Source organism: Schistocerca americana, chromosome 2, assembly GCF_021461395.2.
Source record: "Schistocerca americana isolate TAMUIC-IGC-003095 chromosome 2, iqSchAmer2.1, whole genome shotgun sequence".
Taxonomy (NCBI): domain Eukaryota; kingdom Metazoa; phylum Arthropoda; class Insecta; order Orthoptera; family Acrididae; genus Schistocerca; species Schistocerca americana.
The window spans coordinates 470,896,529-470,921,370 of NC_060120.1; the positions used below are offsets into that span (position 1 = coordinate 470,896,529).

The 24,842-nt window shown below is 44.6% G+C and overlaps 1 protein-coding gene across 1 annotated transcript in view; it reads right to left on the bottom strand.

Annotated features, from left to right (window-relative positions):
- Positions 1–24,842, bottom strand: part of LOC124594104 (lysosomal acid glucosylceramidase-like) — a 175,731-nt gene that overhangs the window by 26,420 nt on the left and 124,469 nt on the right. The window contains exons 6-8 of the mRNA XM_047132455.1: positions 16,561–16,798; positions 9,618–9,762; positions 3,337–3,419 (exon numbers count right to left, since the gene is read on the bottom strand). Of these exons, the coding sequence (XP_046988411.1) occupies positions 3,337–3,419; positions 9,618–9,762; positions 16,561–16,798 (466 nt within the window). The remainder of the gene's footprint in view (positions 1–3,336; positions 3,420–9,617; positions 9,763–16,560; positions 16,799–24,842) is intronic.

Sequence of the window (24,842 nt, forward strand, 5' to 3'; positions counted from 1 at the left end):
CTTCGACTGAAATGTGCAGAAGCTCCATCGTGCATGAACCACATGTGTCGTACTTGTAAAATCACATGTTCTAGCTGCACAGGTAGAGTATCCCATATGAAATCATGATAACGTGCTCCATTGAGCGTAGGTGGAAGAACATGGGGCACAATCAAGACATCACCAACAATGCCTGCCCAAACGTTCACAGAAAATCTGTGTCGATGACGTGATTGCACAATTGCGTGCGGATTCTCGTCAGCCCACACATGTTGATTGTGAAAACTTACAATTTGATCACGTTGGAATGAAGCCTCATCCATAAAGAGAACATTTGCACTGAAATGAGGATTGACACATTGTTGGATGAACCATTCGCAGAAGTGTACCCGTGGAGGCCAATCAGCTGCTGGTGGTGCCTGCACACGCTGTACATGGTACGGAAACAACTGGTTCTCCCGTAGCACTCTCCATACAGTGACGTGGTCAACGTTACCTTGTACAGCAGTAACTTCTCTGACGCTGACATTAGGGTTATCGTCAACTGCCCGAAGAATTGCCTCGTCCATTGCAGGTGTCCTCGTCGTTCTAGGTCTTCCCCAGTCGCGAGTCATAGGCTGGAATATTCCGTGCTCCCTAAGACGCCGACAAATTGCTGCGAACGTTCCTGTCGGGACACCTTCGTTCTGGAAATCGGTCTCGATACAAACGTACCGCGCCACGGCTATTGCCCCGTGCTAATCCATACATCAAATGGGCATCTGCCAACTCCGCATTTGTAAACATTGCACTGACTGCAAAACCACGTTCGTGATGGACACTAACGTGTTGATGCTACGTAGTGATGGGCTTGATGCTAGTACTGTAGAGCAATGAGTCGCATGTCAACACAAGCACCGAAGTCAACATTACCTTCCTTCAATTGGGACAACTGGCGGTGAATCGAGGAAGTACAGTTCATACTGACGAAACTAAAATGAGCTCTAACATGGAAATTAAGCGTTTCCGGACACATGTCCACATAACATCTTTTCTTTATTTGTGTGTGAGGAATGTTTCCTGAAAGTTTGGCCGTACCTTTTTGTAACACGCTGTATAGGATGGCCCCTAGGACGCGAAAGCGGGCGACAAAATTATGGAGCAGCACTACTAGACAAGAATGGAGAAGCAGTTTGCCTAGGAATAACTTCGGAGTTATTTAATGAAACATCGAGGTATTTAAATCTGTGTATGGCAACTGGAAGGACGAGCGAAAACTGAAAACACTTCTCAGTTTGACTCAGAACTAAATTTATGATAATTATCACCTGTAAAAGTACAAGGTGCACACAGTAGCATCTCCATGAAAAACAGTTTACGTTTGTACACAGTCTGACCAAACCAGAGAAAACACAGAGCGATGGAATGTCAATGTAACTTCAAAATGGTTCAAATGGCTCTGAGCAATATGGGACTTAACTTCTGAGGTCATCAATTCCCTAGAACTTAGAACTACTTAAACCTAACTAACCTAAGGACATCACACACATCCATGCCCGAGGCAGGATTCGAACCTGCGACCGTAGCGGTCTCGCGGGTCCAAACTGTAGCGCCTAGAACCGCTCGGCCATCCCGGCCGGCTCAATGTAACTTCGTACACGTACACTTCGGCAGTTACTTAGTGATAGGAATTTTAATGCACTGTGACAGGCAGAACGGACACCACTGCTTATTACTCTTTCCGTATTTAGTGCAGTTAGCAAGTCTGATAGGATATATAAGGCACGTGAATAGGGTCAGATGTTAACTGACAACTGTGAAGGACACATAGATGCCACGTACTGGTGTGAGTCAGCGTTATCAGCACCTGACAGAGTTTGAAAGGGGCCTTATTGTACAAGGGTTTCCCAAAAAGTAATACACTGAATTCTTTTCTCAGCCGAAAAGAATGCTACGAATGCGAAACGTTACGTATGTATTAGTTGAAGTCTCCTGAGTGAGTGCGCCAAGCTTTCGTCACTTTCGACAGATAGCGTAGCAGCAGGACAGTTTCAAAATGGCCTCTGTAGGTGATGTACGTTACAAACAACGTACAGTCATTGAATTTCCCACTGCAGCAAAGAAACTGTAGGGAATATTCACAAACGCTCTTGTAAAGTCTATGGAGCATCTGCTGTCGACAGAAGTACAGTTAGTCGCTGGGCACGGAGGGTTAGGTCGTAAGAAAACGATTCGTTGGAGCTCCACGATTTGCAGCAGTCGGGGAGACCATCCACGGCTGTCACACCTGACAACTTCAGCGAGCTGATGCCATTCGCGAGGACAGACTCTGCCGTCTCGGCAGTTGACGCTGCATCTGTCAACCAGCAAAGGAAGTATGGATCCACGAGTGTGAGGACTGCTGAACACATCGTGAAACAGGGTTGGGGAGTCATACCCCATCCACCATACAGCCCTGACCTAGCACCCTCAGACTTCCACTTGTTTGGGACATTACAGGATGCGATTCGTTGAAGACATTTTGAGGATGATGAGGACGTGATTCACACAGTGAAGCACTGGCTCCGCCACCAGGACAAGGATGGGCACCGACAGGGAATACATGACCTTGTTTCGCGCTGGAGGAAGACCACAGAACGGGATGAAGATTACGTGGACAAGTAGGGTGTGTAGATAAAACACAATTCGTTCGTGTAGATCTTCATCTGGCTGACTGGTATAGTCGTGAAATATCCAGATTTGTAGGGCATTCGGGTCTGACAGTGGCCCAGTGATAGACTCCATCGGAACGTGACGGCAGGCACAGTCGTCGTCAAGTTTCAGGTCGAGCATGTCTGACTGTCACAAGTGAGGAACGCCGTAACCCTTTCACATCAGAGCCTTCCATCCGAAGATCAGCAAATGATATCCTTGCAACATGCTATGTGATGCCTCGTGCCGTGCCATTGTTTGGTGACTAACAGCAGCCGGCCCAAGTGTCAGTCGTGTTATTAATGGCACCATGGTGTGTGTGTGTGTGTGTGTGTGTGTGTGTGTGTGTGTGTCTGCGCGTGTGTGTCCGGGGCCCCGGGGGGGAGGGTGGGGGGACATCGGGTATGACACCAGCTCACGGCTGGTAGTGACAGAGAGAAATCCCAAGGCACAACGTTACGGTACCGATATCCTGCGTGAAACAGTAGAAGACAATGGTTTGGTATATTTGACCAGTTGAAGCCCGATGTTGCTAAATTTGCTGTTTGACGTGGTGTGAGAATTGTTGGTTAACGTGTCAGTAGTTAACACACAATGTGCACACCTTCCGCAAACATGTTTTTCGTTTCGCTTGCCACCACACTGGTACTTTCATATACCGTAACGTAAGCCTATAGCGTATTTTACCTGTATGATGTCGCTGGTGTAGTTCTCTGCTCGTTCCCACGATCCCAGTCTCACTGCTGGGTACCCGGTACCCAAGAAGGGACCTGCAACACAAAACAACGTCATCAGTGGCCGTCAAGTGTGAGGAAAAAGGAATGCCACTTCCTTTAAATTATTTATGTCACAGAATTATTAACGTATTATTAGATTTAAATTAATGTGACGAAATAAAGAAATAATTTCCTGGTAGTGAGTTCTGTAAAATGAAACGCAGACGTTCACGACATAGAAATAATACTGCTGAAGAATACAGACTTGGCAGTGTACTGGTTATGACTCGAATGCTAAAGCGGTTTCTTTCTTCTAGTTTATAAAACGTTTACATATTTTTCATGGCGTATTTCGTGAAGGTTAAGTGATTTACTCATATTTTGCACTACACCTAAGCAATTTTGAATTGAATATGCACATAAAATATTCAAAAATAGCTACTCTTAAAAACTCCGAGGGATGAAAAAGTGCTTAAGATAAGACAGTAGCGGTATTAAACGATTAGTCTGATGTAGCGAACTATACATCAGAGTGGGTGAAGAAAATGAAACAACAATAATAATATTAAGAGTAGTTGGTGACACGTTTTTGCTACGGTAACAACACAACATTTCCAGTATCCAAACAGGACGTGCGTCTGTTGATGTGGGATGGTCAGACTTCCTGCGGTTTGGCAAACAATTTAAAAACTAGCTGAACCAATAACCAAGAGATCTACTCCTGTTGCCACAGATCTGCCACGCACCTTATTCTGTTCAGCCCTCCATAAACATGGCCCCACATAAAGTAGTTCAGACATAAAATCTGATCAACAGGGCCAATCTACATGTTCTCCAAACCCTGAAGTAGTAACACAGTACAACAAACCTATTGTTCCCTTTCGAAAGTAATTTCTTACGATGTACTTAACCACGCCTCTGTCTGCAAACGTAGGTTTTTACAGCTCTTTTTCCACTGCATTTAACACATTCGTAAACCATTGAAACTGCTGAAAAACAGTTTTGCACCAGTTGAATATCTCCGAACGTGTGCTGATTGAAGTTCAGATGGAGTATAGAATGAAAGAACAAACCTTACTATATTAAAAGTAAATTAGTGTGCATTAATAACAAACCAAGAATCAAAATAAACGTCGTTCTTTCAAAAAAAGAAAAAAGCAGATACATGCGTACCTTTTAAATAGAAATCTTCTGCTGGGTACATTAAGTAGCATTTTGCTCCCTTTGTGAACAGTAACGATCTTAGATTGTGATTGTCTTTAGTATGCTATCCACAAGGTGTCTGACACGTCGCTATTTACGCCAGTCCCACCCAACGACGGTGGTTGTCCTGACGTCATCCGATGAGTAAGGAGGATATCTGAGACGGCGCACTGCATGTTTTAGCTGGTGAACAGTTTGGTGTAAGTCAGCAGATACCGCAGGCCATTGCTAATGTGTGGAGAAAGAAGATGTGGGAATGGGAGCATGTGATTGAACATTAGTCCTGAAAGACGAACCCATCACCGACTGCGGAGGGTTAGACGCTAGTTTGTAGGATACTGTCGCTATACTGTACATACCTCAAACCAGTCACGGTAAGTATAGGAGTCATCCTACATACATTCACGACACTGGTCCGAAACATGACTGTCACACGTCCCTGCTGGACCCTCACACGTACCTGGCCGCCTAAGCGGTCTCCAATGAAGATCATCAGGCGTCATAGAAACCCTGTGTAATATCTCTTTATATTCTACCAATTATCCCTGCACAATTGTATGAGTGAATTACGTTTCCTACTTGACCATCTATATACTCGCAGAATCGATGCGCAAAGTAGTACAGTACTATTACTATTCCATGAGCGCATAATTACTCTTCGTAATATTCTCTCTAGTGTGTTGACGGGACTGCTAGGATCTTCTCCGTGCCGAATAGCCACATTGAACAACTGTAATTTTGCTATCGAGATTACTGGAAGAAAGAGATTGAAAATATATTGTATGCTACTCAAGAAAATATACACTGAGCATTTACATCAAAGGTGTGTAAGGAATTTCATTATATATGTATTCTCTAATTGGAAATTTGCACGGAGGTGTCGTTTCGTTGGTAATCAGAAGGGAACTTACGATGAATTGGAAACGAACCTGCAATTATTAGATCCAAGAGCTCCATTATTTCATCGGATAATTAAACTCTATCAAAGCAAACTTTTCGCTTGATCTGAGGTTTCCCGACTGACTACGCAACGCATTTTATTTACACAGGATTGCAGATCGCTTCGAATCATCGAACCTGCGGACAAGGAGAGTCATCGTCCGATTCTGATTAAAAAAGTAAAGCTTAATTATAACTTTATTCAGCGACGGTGATGGCTGTGATATGGCTGCTTATCAGTGAGATCATTAATAAAATACTAATAACTAACTTTCCTCCTCACCAGCAACCAGTATAAACACAATATCAATTAAAAGTATACCTGCACTTACCGGTGGCGAGGGTCCACTGCCATTAATACAGACATTGTAAGACCACGTAGATGTATTTGCCAACTGCCGACATGCGCTTCGTATTAATTTTGTAATGAATGGATCTGATGACGACCTAAACTGTAAATTTGTGGTAAGGTCTTATGGGACCAAACTGCTGAGGTCATCGGTCCCTAAGCTTACGCACTACTTCATCTAACTTAAACTAACTTACGCTAAGGACAACACACACACTCAAGACCGAGGAAGGACTCGAAGCTCCAATTGGGCGGGGGGGGGGGGGGGGGGGGGTGCAAAGCGACCGAGACCGCGCGGATGACCTAAAAAAGGTTCCAAACCGGTTATGTAATAAAATAAGAAAGGCATTTAGACGGTGTTTGCTTTCCATACATTGGAAGTTGTCACGATATCCGGTGGACTTCAAGTCTTCAATTATGAAATTGATACTTTCAACCCAGGTAGTTCATTACCCACATTCCTCCGGACTATGGTGGTGAGAGAGGCGTTTTTATTGTTTACTGTTGTTCGTAGTGTGTGCATACAGACCAAACTGATCCTGTTGTTCGTGTGGAGACAGTCGCGCACTGTCTATGTCCTTGTAGTTTCCTCCAAAAAGGGTAGGCGCAAGTTCTGTCTCATTCTCTTCCAGAAACCAGCGAACTGCAGTACGTGGGTCGCGGTTATCAGCTGGTGTTGCCGACTGTGAGTGACAACTGCGAGGCAGATCTCTAGCGTTTTGTGTTTGATAACAGTGTTGGATTGTTGTGATGACGCCACAGTACTGTACGGCAATTCGTCAGTTAATTTCACATGCGAGATAATGCGGTCAAACTCTGAAATAATTCTACGACTGGAGACATGCCGTATTCTGTGCAACATCTCTGAGAATGTAACTTTACTTTTAGCACCATTGCACAACAGGCTATATGTAGCGATTTGTTGCTGCCAAAAAAAAAAAAAAAAAAAAAAAAAAAACTGACTAAGAGATTTCAGACAAAAAAACATACACTATGCATGAGAGCGGTTGAGAACTTCTGTGGGCTTGTTTATTTGGCATCAGTGTACAAAACACCAGTACCTCTTGTAAGTAGGCTGTTTAGGTGTAAGTAGGCTGTTTAGGTTTTTATGTTGGTAACGCCACGTAGCGCTCTTTATGAAAATCACTGGCTGTGCTGTGTGCAGTCTGTGGCTGGTTGGCATTGCTGGAATATTCGCTATTATAGTGTTGGGCAGCTGGATGTGAACAATGCGTAGCGTTGCGCAGTTGGAGGTGAGCCGAAAGCAGTGGTGGATGTGGGGAGAGAGATGGCGGAATTTTAAGAGCGGACGATCTGGGCTTGCGTCCGCCAGAAAGAGTAAATTTGTAATACTGGATATCATGAACTCATATATATATATATATATATATATATATATATATATATATATATATAGGTTAGGTTAGGTTACTGTTGTTTAACGTCCCGTCGACAACGAGGTCATTAGAGACGGAGCGCAAGCTCGGGTTAGGGAAGCACGGGGAAGGAAATCGGCCGTGCCCTTTCAAAGGAACCATCCCGGCATTTGCCTGAAACGATTTAGGGAAATCACGGAAAACCTAAATCAGGATGGCTGGAGACGGGATTGAACCGTCGTCCTCCCGAATGCGAGTCCAGTGTGCTATCCACTGCGCCACCTCGCTCGGTATATATACACTCCTGGAAATTGAAATAAGAACACCGTGAATTCATTGTCCCAGGAAGGGGAAACTTTAATGACACATTCCTGGGGTCAGATACATCACATGATCACACTGACAGAACCACAGGCACATAGACACAGGCAACAGAGCATGCACAATGTCGGCACTAGTACAGTGTATATCCACCTTTCGCAGCAATGCAGGCTGCTATTCTGCCATGGAGACGATCGTAGAGATGCTGGATGTAGTCCTGTGGAACGGCTTGCCATGCCATTTCCACCTGGCGCCTCAGTTGGACCAGCGTTCGTGCTGGACGTGCAGACCGCGTGAGACGACGCTTCATCCAGTCCCAAACATGCTCAATGGGGGACAGATCCGGTCGTATGCAGTCCTGATTGTGGCGCTCACCTGCACGGCGCCAAACACGCATACGACCATCATTGGCACCAAGGCAGAAGCGACTCTCATCGCTGAAGACGACACGTCTCCATTCGTCCCTCCATTCACGCCTGTCGCGACACCACTGGAGGCGGGCTGCACGATGTTGGGGCGTGAGCGGAAGACGGCCTAACGGTGTGCGGGACCGTAGCCCAGCTTCATGGAGACGGTTGCGAATGGTCCTCGCCGATACCCCAGGAGCAACAGTGTCCCTAATTTGCTGGGAAGTGGCGGTGCGGTCCCCTACGGCACTGCGTAGGATCCTACGGTCTTGGCGTGCATCCGTGCGTCGCTGCGGTCCGGTCCCAGGTCGACGGGCACGTGCACCTTCCGCCGACCACTGGCGACGACATCGATGTACTGTGGAGACCTCACGCCCCACGTGTTGAGCAATTCGGCGGTACGTCCACCCGGCCTCCCGCATGCCCACTATACGCCCTCGCTCAAAGTCCGTCAACTGCACATATGGTTCACGTCCACGCTGTCGCGGCATGCTACCAGTGTTAAAGACTGCGATGGAGCTCCGTATGCCACGGCAAACTGGCTGACACTGACGGCGGCGGTGCACAAATGCTGCGCAGCTAGCGCCATTCGACGGCCAACACCGCGGTTCCTGGTGTGTCCGCTGTGCCGTGCGTGTGATCATTGCTTGTACAGCCCTCTCGCAGTGTCCGGAGCAAGTATGGTGGGTCTGACACACCGGTGTCAATGTGTTCTTTTTTCCATTTCCAGGAGTGTATATAATGACTTTTGAAAGTTTCTTTGTTCTCTATCAAAATCTTTCATTTGCTAACTATGCCTATGAGTAGTTAGTGCCTTCAGTACTTACAATCTTTTATTTAGCTGGCAGTAGTGGCGCTCGCTGTATTGCAGTAGTTCGAGTAACGAAGATTTTTGTGACGTAAGTGATTCATGAAAAGTATAGGTTATTGTTAGTCAGGGCCATTCTTTTGTAGCGATTTTTGAAAGTCAGATTGCGTTGCGCTAAAAATATTGTGTGTTAGTTTAGTGATGATCAGAATAAGTAAAGAGAGTAATGTCTGAGTACGTCCAGTTTTGCTCAGCTGTTTGAAAATCAAATAACGTAGAGGTTTATCAGCACAGTAATTCATTAATTTTTCTAAGGGGACGTTTCATACTCTGACTTTAAGAAAACATTCATTTGACAGCTATTTCGTGTATAAAACTGCGACGGGGAGCTAGGCACACTCCGAAATCCAGGATCTCAATTACTATGAGAAAAATAATCTGAAAAAAAGGACATTTCGTTTGCGGAGACAGTGATTTACCTTTTTATTTTTGATTCAGTACGTTTTTAGGATACAATCATTACCGATTTGGCCTTCAAAGGGCATCTTCAATTGCTAAGGAGGGCATTTGATGAACAAGTCTTCATGCGTCGACAGTCATAAACACTTGTTCATCAAGTGCCACCCATAGCAGATGAAGATGACCTTTGAAGGTCGAAACCGGTTATGACTGTATCATAAAAAGTGATTAAGAGAAAAATAAAAAATAATACCTTAGAAGAAGAACCGACTTACGGCCCTCGCCAAGGTAGGCCTGCAACAGGTCCAGTGCGTTCGTTCACAATACAACAGGTCCAGCGCGTTCGTTCGCAATACAGCAGTGCAAGTTTCCCGCAGAGGGTCCACTTACCGTAGCAGGCCTCTGTGTAGAGGATGAAGAGGTCGCTGTGCTTCCAATGTAGCTCATCCAGCATGCTGGGGTCGGTGACGTCATTCCCATACCAGTGCAGCGACACGCCGCTCGTCAGCCGGCGCGCCGCCTCGCCCTCCAGGATCTGCAGGCCACGCGTACGTTTCTGACACACTTCCGCAACACACCTCTTACTACCATACGGTAACAGTTTAGCAGTTGCTGTGAGCTAGACGTTAGGGAGACCCTCCCCCCCCCCCCCCACGCCCCATTTTCTGTCTCACTCATTTGTCCATTGGAAACAAGATTGCCTTATAATGTGAAGACTCAGGAACGGGTAATAGAGGTGAGGTTAAAGTCCAGAAACCGAAGTGGCTTCTAAACGGTAGAATATCCGCAGGGAAATGAAACCAATTTAAAGAGCAAAAAGTCATTCTAATAATTATATCGAAAACAAAAGAGATAACGTCAAGGAAATTTCTAAAATACGTTGTGCATAACCATCCATAACTGTATGTTTCTACAAAATATAAAGTCCAACATGGGGATTGTAGATTAATTTAAAAGTATTCAAAGAGACGAGTGGACATCACCCAGCCAGTAGCAACTCTGTCCCTCAACCAGCATGCAGGGCCATCGACAATCGTACAGCAGAGGTGGTGTATTCTGGTGGAATTCAGCACAGATAGATGTAGCAATCACGATGACGTGGAGTGGACAGAAGAAAAGCTCTAAATTTGTTTCACTAGCGCAAGTCTGCGATGACAGCAGTCAGGAGTGTAATGTATTAGTATCCAAACCACCAGTGGTGAATTTATATTGACAGTGCGCAAAAGGAAGAACTTTCTCAGAGGTACATAATTCAACACTTTAAAGATACGTCAGTAAATTTACTTTGGTGCATGTATAATTGAGGCTATAAGGGTTTTAGACGATGTTGCTGCCATGATATGTCAAATCAACGACGTATGAGCTTCAATAGTTATTCAATAGGTATTCCACATCTGGTCTATATTGGTCCTCATCGAACCATCAAACAACTAGTTTCAGCATCTTTTCCTGCGCACGTCACTCGGGTTAGTGATTATAAAGCTGTAAAACAGTTGAACAGTTGGAATTTCGTAGTTTCGTTCATTAATGGCATATGGATTACTATCTCGACGCAATGCTATACTGTACGAAGCATTCATTAAATAAAAATGAGTAATAGAATTATCACGCGGTTTATGCATTCAAAAGTATATATCAATCACCTGAAAGCAACAGTTTGATCAACCAACTATACGAAAAGGAGCCGGCCGTGGTGGCCGTGCGGTTATAGGCGCTGCATTCCGGAACCGCGGGACTGCTACGGTCGCAGGTTCGAATCCTGCCTCAGGCATGGATGTGTGTGACGTCCTTAGGTTAGTTATGTTTAAGTAGTTCTAAGTTCTAGGGGACTGATGACCTACGATGTTAAGTGCCATAGTGCTCAGAGCCATTTGAACCATTTGAACCATACGAAAAGGAAACCACATGCTTTTACGTAATTCCTTGTGACATTTGTTGCTGATAAGGGATGTTAGCCTTGTGTGCTTAGTGGGCTTGGTCTGAGGATGGGAGGAGCCAATGAAGTGCAGGGTAGTGTTCTACAAGACGTACTTTACACCCATACTGAGATACTCAGCGATGACCTGGACAATGAAAGAAGAGGGGAGAGTAGAAACCAAGCGAGTGAAACAAAAAAACTAAGAAGTATGTTACGGAAAGCGAGGTGAGACAGAGTAAGAAATGAAACTGTTAGGAACGAAACTGATGTAAAAAAGCTGAATGAGAGAACTGAGAGCAACAGGTTAAAATGGTGGGGACATGTAGAGAGAACGGAAGATGGAAGACTACCAAAACGAATGATGGAGGACAAGTTTCAGGGTAAGAGGTTACGAGGGAGAGTAGAGCGAGATAGATTGATTCAATAAAGACGAGCTTAAGAAGAAGGAGTCTAGACTGGAACAAAACAGTTATAGAAAAAGAACTGTAGAAAGACAGAGAAAAGTGCAAAACTGCCGTTAATGTCCCAATGCGACCGGATACTGGATAAAGGGGAAAGGAAGACAATGGCTAAGTGGTCAAAATTGAAAAATGGCAGTAGTTATGTGAATCAATCAATACGCAAAGAAGTGGGATACGGAAGTACTAAGGAATGACGAGATACGTTTGATGTTCTCTAACGCTACAGATACAGCAATAAGGAATAGCGCACTAGGCAGTACAACTGAAGAGGAATGGACATCTCTGAAAACGGCCATCACAGAAGTTGGGAAGGAAAACATAGGTACAAAGAAGGTAGCTGCGAAGAAACCATAAGTAACAGAAGAAATACTTCAGTTGATTGATGAAAGGAGGAAGTACAAACATGTTCCGGGAAAATCAGGAATACAGAAATACAAGTCGCTGAGGAATGAAATAAATAGGAAGTGCAGGGAAGCTAAGACGAAATGGCTGCAGGAAAAATGTGAAGACATCGAAAAAGATATGATTGTCGGAAGGACAGACTCAGCATACAGGAAAGTCAAAACAACCTCTGGTGACATTAAAATCAACGGTGGTAACATTAAGAGTGCAACGGGAATTCCACTGTTAAATGCAGAGGAGAGAGCAGATAGGTGGAAAAAATGGTTCAAATGGCTCTGAGCACTATGGGACTCAACATCTTAGGTCATCAGTCCCCTAGAACTTAGAACTACTTAAACCTAACTAACCTAAGGACATCACACACACCCATGCCCGAGGCAGGATTCGAACCTGCGACCGTAGCAGTCCCGCGGTTCCGGACTGCAGCGCCAGAACCGCTAGACCACCGCGGCCGGCCAGATAGGTGGAAAGAATACATTGAAAGCCTCTATGAGGGTGAAGATTTGTCTGATGTGATAGAAGAAGAAACAGGAGTCGATTTAGAAGAGATAGGGGATCCAGTATTAGAATCGGAAATTAAAGGAGCTTTGGAGGACTTACGGTCAAATAAGGCAGAAGGGATAGATAACACTCCATCAGAATTTCTAAAATCATTGGGGGAAGTGGCAACAAAATGACTATTCACGTTGGTGTGTAGAATATATGAGTCTGGCGATATACCATCTGACTTTCGGAAAAGCATCATCCACACAATTCCGAAGACGGCAAGAGCTGACAAGTGCGAGAATTGTCGCACAATCAGCTTAACAGCTCATGCATCGAAGCTGCTTTCAAGAATAATATACAGAAGAATGGAAAAGAAAATTGAAAATGCGCTAGGTGACGATCAGTTTGGTTTTAGGAAAGGTAAAGTGACGAAAGAGGCAATTCTGACGTTACGGCTAATAATGGATGCAAGGCTAAAGAAAAATCAAGACACTTTCATAGGATTTGTCGACCTGGAAAAACCGTTCGACAATATAAAATGGTGCAAGCTGTTCGAGATTCTGAAAAAAGTAGGGCTAAGCTATAGGGAGAAACGGGTCATATACAATATGTACAACAACCAAGAGGGAATAATAAGAGTGGACGATCAAGAACGAAGTGCTCGTATTAAGAAGGGTGTAAGACAAGGCTGTAGCCTTTCGCCCCTACTCTTCAATCTGTACATCGAGGAAGCAATGATGGAAATAAAAGAAAGGTTCAGGAGTGGAATTAAAATACAAGGTGAAAGGATATCAATGATACGATTCGCTGATGACATTGCTATCCTGAGTGAAAGTGAAGAAGAATTAAATGATCTGCTGAACGGAATGAACAGTCTAATGAGTACACAGTATGGTTTGAGAGTAAAGCGGAGACCCGGGTTCCCGGGTTCGATTCCCGGCGGGGTCAGGGATTTTCTCTGCCTCGTGATGGCTGGGTGTTGTGTGCTGTCCTTAGGTTAGTTAGGTTTAAGTAGTTCTAAGTTTTAGGGGACTGATGACCATTGACCATAGCTATTAAGTCCCATAGTGCTCAGAGCCATTTTTTTTTAAAGCGGAGAAAGACGAAGGTAATGAGAAGTAGTAGAAATGGGAACAGCGAGAAACTTAACATCAGGATTGATGGTCACGAAGTCAATGAAGTTAAGGAATTCTGCTACCTAGGCAGTAAAATAACCAATGACGGACGGAGCAAGGCGGACATCAAAAGCAGACTCGCTATGGCAAAAAAGGCATTTCTGGCCAAGAGAAGTCTACTAATATCAAATACCGGCCTTAATTTGAGGAAGAAATTTCTGAGGATGTACGTCTGGAGTACAGCATTGTATGATAGTGAAACATGGACTGTGGGAAAACCGGAACAGAAGAGAATCGAAGCATTTGAGATGTGGTGCTATAGACGAATGTTGAAAATTAGGTGGACTGATAAGGTAAGGAATGAGGAGGTTCTACGCAGAATCGGAGAGGAAAGGAATATGTGGAAAACACTGATAAGGAGAAGGGATAGGATGACAGGACATCTGCTAAGACATGAGGGAATGACTTCCATGGTACTAGAGGGAGCTGTAGAGGGCAAAAACTGTAGAGGAAGACAGGGATTGGAATACGTCAAGCAAATAATTGAGGACGTAGATTGCAAGTGCTACTCTGAGATGAAGAGGTTAGCACAGGAAAGGAATTCGTGGCGGGCCGCATCAAACCAGTCAGTAGACTGATGACCCAAAACAAAACAAAAAGTTACGTAAGTTTCATACTAAGAATTAAAAATGATTTCCTTTCTTGGAAGCTGTCGATTTGGCACAGAAAGGAGTAAATTATGCACTCACAAAACTTTATCATTATCACCTCGGTGAGCTACGGGTGCAGGCAAACAATAAAAGTAATTAAAAAGAAAAGAATTCTGTAATGATTTTTTGTCACCTTCAGTTACTGATGAATTTGTGAAGAGATAGTGTGTGTGTGTGTGTGTGTGTGTGTGTGTGTGTGTAGGTGTGTGTGTGTGTGTGTGTGTGTCTACGTGTGCCTGTAAAAGATACAAAGAAAGTGAACTTTACAGCGTGTGCTTCAGCCGATAATTACAGATGCGCATAGGTATTGACACAAACGGTTAGTTTTGTAGTCACTGAAATATTATATTATATTTGTAAATATTGTGACCGTTCTTCATCACAGCAAGATATTGTGAGAATGCTGCAAGAAAAACACAATATATTGTGGCTCTATCGTGATGAAACAGGACTAGCAGATCTGGGAGAAGTATGGGATGAAAAATGGATTAAATACACTACTGGCCATTAAAATTGCTACACCACGAAGATGACGTGCTACAGACACGAAATTTAACCGAAAAGAAGAAGATGCTGTGATATGCAGAGCATTCATACAAGGTTGGCGCCGGTGGCGACACCTACAACGTGCTGACATGAGGAAAGTTTCCAACCGATTTCTCATACACAAACAGCAGTTGACCGGCGTTGCCTGGTGAAACGTTGTTGTGATGCCTCGTGTAAGGAGGAGAAATGCGTACCATTGATAAAGTTCGGATTGTAGCCTATCGCGATTGCGGTTTATCGTATCGCGACATTGCTGCTCGCGTTGGTCGAGATCCAATGCCTGTTAGCAGACTATGGATTCGGTGGGTTCAGGAGGGTAATACGGAACGCCGTGCTGGATCCCAACGGCCTCGTATCACTAGCAGTCGAGATGACAGGCATCTTATCCGCATGGCTGTAACGGATCGTGCAGCCACGTCTCAATCCCTGAGTCAACAGATGGGGACGCTTGCAAGACAACAACCATTTGCACGAACAGTTCGACGACGTTTTCAGCAGCATGGACTATCAGCTCGGAGACCACGGCTGCGGTTACCCTTGACGCTGCATCACAGACAGGAGCGCCTGTGATGGTGTACTGAATGACGAACCTGTGTGCACGAATGGCAAAACGTCATTTTTTCGGGTGAATCCAGGCTCTGTTTACAGCATCATGATGGTCGCATCCGTGTTTGGCGACATCGCGGTGAACGCACATTGGAAGCGTGTATTCTTCATCGCCATACTGGCGTATCACCCGGCGTGATGGTATGGGGTGCCATTGGTTACACGTTCCGGTCACCTATTGTTCGCACTGACGGCACTTTGAACAGTGGACGTTACATTTCAGATGTGTTACGACATGTGGCTCTGCCCTTCATTCGATCCCTGCGAAACCCTACATTTCAGCAGGATAAATCACGACCGCATGTTGCAGGTCCTGTACGGGTCTGTCTGGGTACAGAAAAGTTCGACTGCTGCCCTGGCCAGCACATTCTCCAGATCTCTCACCAATTGAAAACGTTTGGTCAATGGTGGCCGAGCAACTGGCTCGTCACAATACGCCAGTCACTACTCTTAATGAACTGTGGTATCGTGTTGAAGCTGCATGGGCAGCTGTACCTGTACACGCCGTCCAAGCTCTATTTGACTCAATGCCCAAGCGTATCAAGGCTGTTATTACGGCCAGAGGTGGTTGTTCTGGGTACTGATTTCTGAGGATCTATGTACCCAAATTGCGTGAAAATGTAATCACATGTCAGTTCTAGTATAATATATTTATCCAATGAATACCCGTTTATCAACTGCATTTCTTCTTTGTGTAGCAATTTTAATGGCCAGTAGTGAATATTCTAAAGTGTCTCACATTACGAAATTGTTCAAGAAGCATGGCATAATGTCCACAGAGTTAGGAGTTCTAGTGAAGACGTCTTGGTGGCTTAAAAACTCGTGCAGTCTTCAGTACGAGGCAAGTTAGTTTGATAGGTAATATTCTTACGCATGAGAAGTAGTCATTGTGAATCAGATCCACCTCTCGTACATAGTTCCAAACTTCCAAATTAAAATTTAATTTAAATTTCAACCCGTCTAGTCCTGTCGTACCAGTACGTGTTGCTTTTAGGCCTGTATGACGTCCGTTATATCCGACATAATCTTTATCGTCATTTGTAGAGAAGTAACTAAAAGTACTGCCACGGAAGACAGAGAGAGACCCACCTCTTCGGACCAGTGCAAATAGTCGCGATTGTCCTCCCCGATGATGATGTCTATGTCGGCCAGATCGGAGTAGCGTTGCAGCGTGGGGCCCAGGAAGTCTTGGAGGAAGCGGCGCAGCCACTGCGGACTCCAGCCCACGCTGTTGAGGCCGTTGGTGACGACGGCGCCGGACGTGGGCTCGTTCTGCAGCGACACGGCCCACACGTCCACGCCGCGCCTCGAGTACTCCCTCAGGAACCTGCCGGCGACAAGTGACGATCACAGTGGTTGTCGTCATTCTGCCTAAATCTGCCAGCCTATCCATTTACTCATTGCTTTGATTTTAATCTGTCGGGCAGTGCAGTCCTTGTCATAAGCGTGGCTAACTGGGATTGGTACCTGCTGTTGTGTCCAGAGCGGTCGTAGTTCGCGGACGCATTCTCGAGTGGAGCAAAAGTGAGGCGCTCACCCAACCCCACTTCACGAACGAGGCACTGCAGCTGTCTCGAAAGCAAGGAGTGACGCGACACGCCTCGGACGAACAGCTACGCTGGCCGGGCAGATGACAGTTACACAGGACTGTTTATTGGCGCCCCTTAAATTGTTTGCTGTATCATTCTGCTCTTATGTAATTCATAGTATATCAGAGCCTTACACTGTCTTTAGCAATTAATATTACGATTTAGATCGTTGGCCAGGTATCATGCACCAGTGTGTTGCACTAATTAAGACGAAAACAACAAAGTTCCCATTTTTCTATTTTCGGCCGATCAAGATACACATACGAAGTGGGTAGCTGAGATCAAGAGGAATAATTTCTTTATTAGCCTTCTACGGCAAGTAATTTTGGTTTCAAGTATTTGTTGATGCTCTCATATGTGGCAGTGGAAGTTCGATTCATAGTACGAGTTACAGCAGTGAGAGTACAGCATATTTTTCTTTATAAGATTATCGTTTCGATTTTTTTGAAATGCATGCGTAGTAAAAAATTTTGGTTGTAACAACAGTTCCCATAAAAAAATTCTATCTCGTAAAAACTATTGTACTGTCTAAACATTCTAATTGTCTGCCGCACCTCTCCACCTCAATGCCAGTCGTCTTGATTGTATTGCAGTCAATGAGATTTGGTAGAATCCTATGACATTCGTCAGTACAATTGTGGACATACATTGTGTGGACGAGTCTCATCATTTTGCCTATAACTCCTGAAGAATCAAAATTGAGTAGGTGTAGAAACACTAACAATACAAAATTGAAAACTGTTTCAAAAGGATGTATTTTAAACAGAGAAACTGAAAAAAAGTGGTGCGTAATTTTTGTTGCTTTATTTTGAAGTCTACTACAATAAATTTTTTTGTGTCACATGATTCAGTAGTTTGAGGAGCACTGTAATGGAATTACGTACATGTCTTGGTCACCACAATCGCCTGATTTCAAAGCGACTGAACATATGTGGGCCGGCCGCGGTGGTCTAGCGGTTCTAGGCGCTCAGTCCGGAGCCGCGCGACTGCTACGGTCGCAGGTTCGAATCCTGCCTCGGGAATGGATGTGTGTGATGTCCTTAGGTTAGTTAGGTTTAAGTAGTTCTAAGTTCTAGGGGACTGATGACCATAGACGTTAAGTCCCATAGTACTCAGAGCCATTTGAACCATTTTCTGAACATATGTGGGACACTGTTAGGTGCCAGCTCTACGTCCACAAATCACCGGTCACTGGTAACTTATTGTGTGACCTTTGTGCAGACATCTTTTGCTACCTGCCATCGGATATTTACCAAGAAAACGAACAGCACACTTCATACGCTGCAATCGCAGTCAATACATTTTTATTGTTTCAATATTACCAGTTTCAACAGTCATGCTGGCATCATTTCATCTAAGGTACAGCATAAGATAATAAGAGGGGGTGGAAATGCAATTAATTTCACCGATTATGTAAAAAACAAAATTTCACATACCTTACGGAACTTGTTATAAAATTGTCGTGTTACATTACATGAAGTCAAAGCGTAAACGGATGGGAGAGGGGGGTTCCGAAAAAAACAAGCAGAGTTGAACTTATTTCAGTACTCATCTGAATCAGATGCAAGTATTACTGGGTACGAGGTGTCCATTACAGAGTGAATCGAAATTATATACAGGGTGAAGAAAAATTCGAGCACTCGGACTTCCCAGTGCTGTTCCTTAACACTAGCAGCACAAAAAATTTCTCCCTGCACATATATCCGGCAGTAAATGGATGTTAAAGATTAGCAGTCTGGCAACAGTGCAATAACATATACGGAAATTATCTCTGTCAGTACACCGGGCTAGTACTGTGCAGGTTTTGCAGTGAATAGCATTTTGAGTTAGCATACAGGAGGTCAAGGGTCCGATGTTGGGTCGAGGTGTGTTTTTTTTCCCTAAGAGTAGCCAGTGTGGTCCACTATTTGGTGTCTTAATCGTAATACAGCGATTACAGTGCTTCGTCTACAAAGCGTTTTTTCTCACATACTACGAATACGGAAATGGATGTACAACCGTTTTCACTGGTCAGCTTTTAAAGAAGCCTTTTTCACGTCGTGTACGTGAATTGTTTCACACCATTTCATCTACTCTACTGCAAATCTGTTTCCTGTGTACCCTCGCCCAGTGGTCTAATCGATTAGTACCAACTATTATTCTTGCCGCGTTCAGATCCATTACATTTTGTTACGGCCTTACATCACCAGTAGGGCTAGCAAAGTAATTTGCAAACAATTTACAAACATATACTATGTAAATGTCAGATACATGTGGCTTAATAAACGTGTTTACTACAGTACCAAGTAAGGTGTCAGGCAAATCCAACACTTTCCATGAAAACCCTGACATGATAGCAAATCCAGCAATATGTCACATAGCTCCAAATAAATCCTGACATTAAATTGACCAAAGTAATCCGATCAACGAGTGAGGAAATGGAATACCACAGACTAACACAAGAACGCATAAATGCATGCCATACTTTCCCACCGTGAAACAGACGCAGTCCCGAGGGGAGAAACGAGAACAGAAGCCGAGAGCAGAGCCGTGTAGGCTAGAAGGCCCTACGATAAGAGAAGGACAATGGGACAGCCTCATCTCCGGCCGACCACCGGGAGGCCGATCCCCAGCCCATGTTAAAAGATAGAGCCCTCCAGAAGAATAGTATACATCTTACGATAACACTAAAAGGGCCACACCAGCTGCAAGTTTTAGTGTGAGACTATACGCATCTCTGTTAAACAGCAAACACTAAAAACATTGCCCCACCACGAAAAGTTTAACGTTTCTCATTGGATGGACAGAATTTTTGTAGGCGGAGCTTAAGGTTAACATTGAGACGCTGATTGGTCAGTTGAAAACACAGCCTTTTTCTTAAACCAACTTCGGTAAACAGTAGTAAGGGTAAGTTTGAGAGAGTTGCTACCGAGACGGCGAGGTGTGTGGAGCTGCGCCACCCGCCGCCCGTGACACTGCCTAACCATTGACAAGGTAATGAACACACACAATGCCACATAAGAGCGCATAAGGTTCACTCACAACTGCAGACGTATCATCTGTTACATCCCCTTTTTACGTAATACTAGTGTCGATCGTCAATTACACTTCGTGGTATTCACATTTGCTACTTGAAGTTAAAATCTGAAACGCGATGATTTTTCTGTTATATAATTACTGAGAGGCCACATCAGCGACTGTAATTTACGACAAGTTAAACAAGTAATTAAAGATAATTGAGGGTCACTGTAGATCATTCTTGATAGTTTTCTCTTTTATGACATTTAATTTAAACCTAGATTATAGATGTGATATTGCATAGGTCATCCTTCGATCCATTGGAAACCCATTCAGGGAATATTCGTTCACACTTTTGTTGAACGCAGTTGGTTTTTATCATACTGTATTAAAATATTTCCTTTTATCAATAGTACAATTTATAAACAGTGTTTTGTGAGTAAAATAAAAATTCCAATGGTAAACTTAACTGATTTTTCGACGTTATTTTACCAGCTAACTAAAAATAGGAAAGCCTTGAACCCCTTCCACTAAATTTAGTTAGTATTAAGATTCTTTTACAGGGAGTGCAGTGGAGCTGACTCGGATATCATTAAGTATTTGATTATATAATCGCTAGTCTCACTGAACTCTTCTGAACTCTACATGTCATGTGTGGTCTGGCGTCTCCTTACCAGCAACAGGTCCCAGGTTCAAACTAGTCAATTCCCTTAAAATCACGCTCAGAGCGTCGTTGCGCGAAAGTGGTAGGGAGACACCACTTGGAACAAACAGACACCACGCAGAATGTTAGAACCATATGGGAGAACGAAACTGACAAATAGAAACAGATACGCGTCGACCGCGATTCGAGCGCTCGACCTCCAGCACATTAAGCCAAAACGCCATCCACGACACCAGCCGCACAGCACTACTGCTGTATGCCTACAGATGTAGTTACCGCACATGTGATTACAGGGTTATCAGACTGCCAATCTTTAACGTTCATTTACTGCCGGAAATGTACGTAGGCCGTTATTTTGTAAGAAACATTTTTGTATTGCTAGTATGCGAGGAATTGCACTGTGAAGTGCGAGTGCGTGAATTTCTCTTCGACCTGTACACCGTAAAAAGTAATGTAGACGGCTACAATAATATTAGATATATTAGTGTGTCGTAATAGTGGGTATGTGAATAGGTCATACAGTACGTAGAGGATGTCTTCTCTTCCAGAATTTTCTACGTTTTGTCAGGCGCCATTGCCAATTCTTATATTGTCCAGTCGGTTAGATCGACGTTCATTTCTGACACACCGCTGTTCGTTGGCATCAGTTAGCTTGTACTACGCCCGCCATCCAGCGGCGATATAGGTAACTATGTAGTGAGTCTGCCGCTTCTATGCCAACACTCCTCCGGCAGCGTAGTGCAGCGCAGCAAGCTTGCTAGTCATGTTCGCGGCCAACACGCATGGACTGTACGAGGATTTTATCTGACAACATTCCATTAGAACTACTGACAGCCTTAGGAGAGCCAGTCCTGACAAAACTCTACCATCTGGTGAGCAAAATATATAGGACAGGCGAAATACCCTCAGAATTAAAGAAGAATATAATAATTCCAACCCCAAAAAAAGCAGGCGTTGACAGATGTGAAAATTACCGAACTATCAGTTTAATAAGTCACGGCTGCAAAATACTAACGCGAATTCTTTACAGACGAATGGAAAAACTGGTAGAAGCCGACCTCGGGGAAGATCGGTTTGGATTCCGTAGAAATATGGGAACACGTGAGGCAATACTGACCCTACGACTTATTTTAGAAGCTAGATTAAGAAAAGGCAAACTTACGTTTCTAGCATTTGTAGACTTAGAGAAAGCTTTTGGCAATGTTGACTGGAATACTCTCTTTCAAATTCTGAAGTTGGCAGGGGTAAAATACAGGGAGCGAAATGCTATTTACAATTTGTAGGAAACCAGAGGGCAGTTATAAGAGTCGAGGGACATGAAAGGGAAGCACTGGTTGGGAGGGGAGTGAGACAGGGTTGTAGCCTCTCCCCGATATTGTTCAATCTGTATACTGAGCAGGCAGTAAAGGAAACAAAAGAAAAATTCGGAGTAGGTATTAAAATCCATGGAGAAGAAATAAAAACTTTAAGGTTCGCTGATGACATTGTAATTCTGTCAGAGACAGCAAAGGACTTGGAAGAGCAGTTGAACGAAATGGACAGTGTCTTGAAACTACGGTATAAGATGAACATCAATAAAAGCAAAACAAGGATAATGGAATGTAGTCGAATTAAGTCGGGTGATGATGAGGGAATTAGATTGGGAAATGAGACACTTAAAGTAGTAAAGGAGTTTTGCTATTTGGGGAGCAAAATAACTGATGATGGTCGAAGTAGAGAGGATATATAAAATGTAGACTGGCAATGGCAAGGAAAGTGTTTCTGAAGAAGAGAAATTTGTTAACATCGAGCATAGATTTAAGTGTCAGGAAGTCGTTTCTGAAAGTATTTGTATAGAGTGTAGCCATAGAAGCTTTCGAAATGTGGTGCTACAGAAGAATGCTGAAGATTAGATGGGTAGATCACATAACCAATGAGGAGGTACTGAATAGGATTGGGGAAAAGAGAAGTTTGTGGCACAACTTTGGGATCGGTTGGTAGGACATGTTCTGAGGCATCAAGGGATCACCAATTTAGTTCAAATGGTTCAAATGGCTCTGAGCACTATGGGATTTAACTACTGTAGTCATCAGTCCCCTAGAACTTAGAACTACTTAAACCTAACTAACCTAAGGACATCACACACATCCATGTCCTAGGCAGGATTCGAAGCTGCGACCGTAGCAGTCGCGCGGTTCCGGACTGCGCGCCTAGAACCGCTAGACCACCGCGGCCGGCCACCAATTTAGTATTGGAGGGCAGCGCGGAGGGTAAAAATCGTAGAGGGAGACCAAGAGATGAATACGCTAAGCAGATTCAGAAGGATGTAGGCTGCAGCATGTACTGGGAGATGAAGAAGCTTGCACAGGATAGAGTATCATGGAGAGCTGCATCAAACCAGTCTCAGGACTGAAGACCACAACAACATGCCTTCTACCAAGTACGTGCATTTTATCAACTGGTTTTTTTTTGTAAAGATGTGTATATGTGTAGAGTGCCGTTTATGCTTTGTCTTCATGTAATGTAATACAACAATTTAATAAAATGTTCCGTAAGGTATGTGGAATTTTGTTTGTTATGGAGTCGGTGAAATTAATCGTAGTCGTCCTTCCTTGTTACTATCTTTATGTGTCTGGTGAAATCGTGCGATGGCAGCATAAGACTGTTGAAACCGGTGATCTTGGAGCAATGGAAGTGTCTTCTCTGTGATCGGAGCGTACGGAGTGCGCTCTTTATTTACAACCATAGCGATCGCTTCACAGGACAGCACAGCACGTGTACCTCACAAAATCTGATAAGGACTTGTCGAATCCATACTGTATTGCGTTCTAAAAGTGCGCGAACAAGCAGTTAAGCTGGTGGTTGTGATATTACGGCTCATGACTGTAAGCTAAAAAACTGACTTTGTAATATTGCCATTGTGTAGTATTGAGTGAGAAGTTGATATTTGCTGACCAGGTGCTATGAAGGAGCTATTTTCAAGGTAGCTTTGCGACTGAAAGAGATATATTTGCTTCGAAATACACTCCTGGAAATTGAAATAAGAACACCGTGAATTCATTGTCCCAGGAAGGGGAAACTTTATTGACACATTCCTGGGGTCAGATACATCACATGATCACACTGACAGAACCACAGGCACATAGACACAGGCAACAGAGCATGCACAATGTCGGCACTAGTACAGTGTATATCCACCTTTCGCAGCGATGCAGGCTGCTATTCTCCCATGGAGACGATCGTAGAGATGCTGGATGTAGTCCTGTGGAACGGCTTGCCATGCCATTTCCACCTGGCGCCTCAGTTGGACCAGCGTTCGTGCTGGACGTGCAGACCGCGTGAGACGACGCTTCATCCAGTCCCAAACATGCTCAATGGGGGACAGATCCGGAGACCTTGCTGGCCAGGGTAGTTGACGTACACCTTCTAGAGCACGTTGGGTGGCACGGGATACATGCGGACGTGCATTGTCCTGTTGGAACAGCAAGTTCCCTTGCCGGTCTAGGAATGGTAGAACGATGGGTTCGATGACGGTTTGGATGTACCGTGCACTATTCAGTGTCCCCTCGACGATCACCAGTGGTGTACGGCCAGTGTAGGAGATCGCTCCCCACACCATGATGCCGGGTGTTGGCCCTGTGTGCCTCGGTCGTATGCAGTCCTGATTGTGGCGCTCACCTGCACGGCGCCAAACACGCATACGACCATCATTGGCACCAAGGCAGAAGCGACTCTCATCGCTGAAGACGACACGTCTCCATTCGTCCCTCCATTCACGCCTGTCGCGACACCACTGGAGGCGGGCTGCACGATGTTGGGGCGTGAGCGGAAGACGGCCTAACGGTGTGCGGGACCGTAGCCCAGCTTCATGGAGACGGTTGCGAATGGTCCTCGCCGATACCCCAGGAGCAACAGTGTCCCTAATTTGCTGGGAAGTGGCGGTGCGGTCCCCTACGGCACTGCGTAGGATCCTACGGTCTTGGCGTGCATCCGTGCGTCGCTGCGGCCCGGTCCCAGGTCGACGGGCACGTGCACCTTCCGCCGACCACTGGCGACAACATCGATTTACTGTGGAGACCTCACGCCCCACGTGTTGAGCAATTCGGCGGTACGTCCACCCGGCCTCCCGCATGCCCACTATA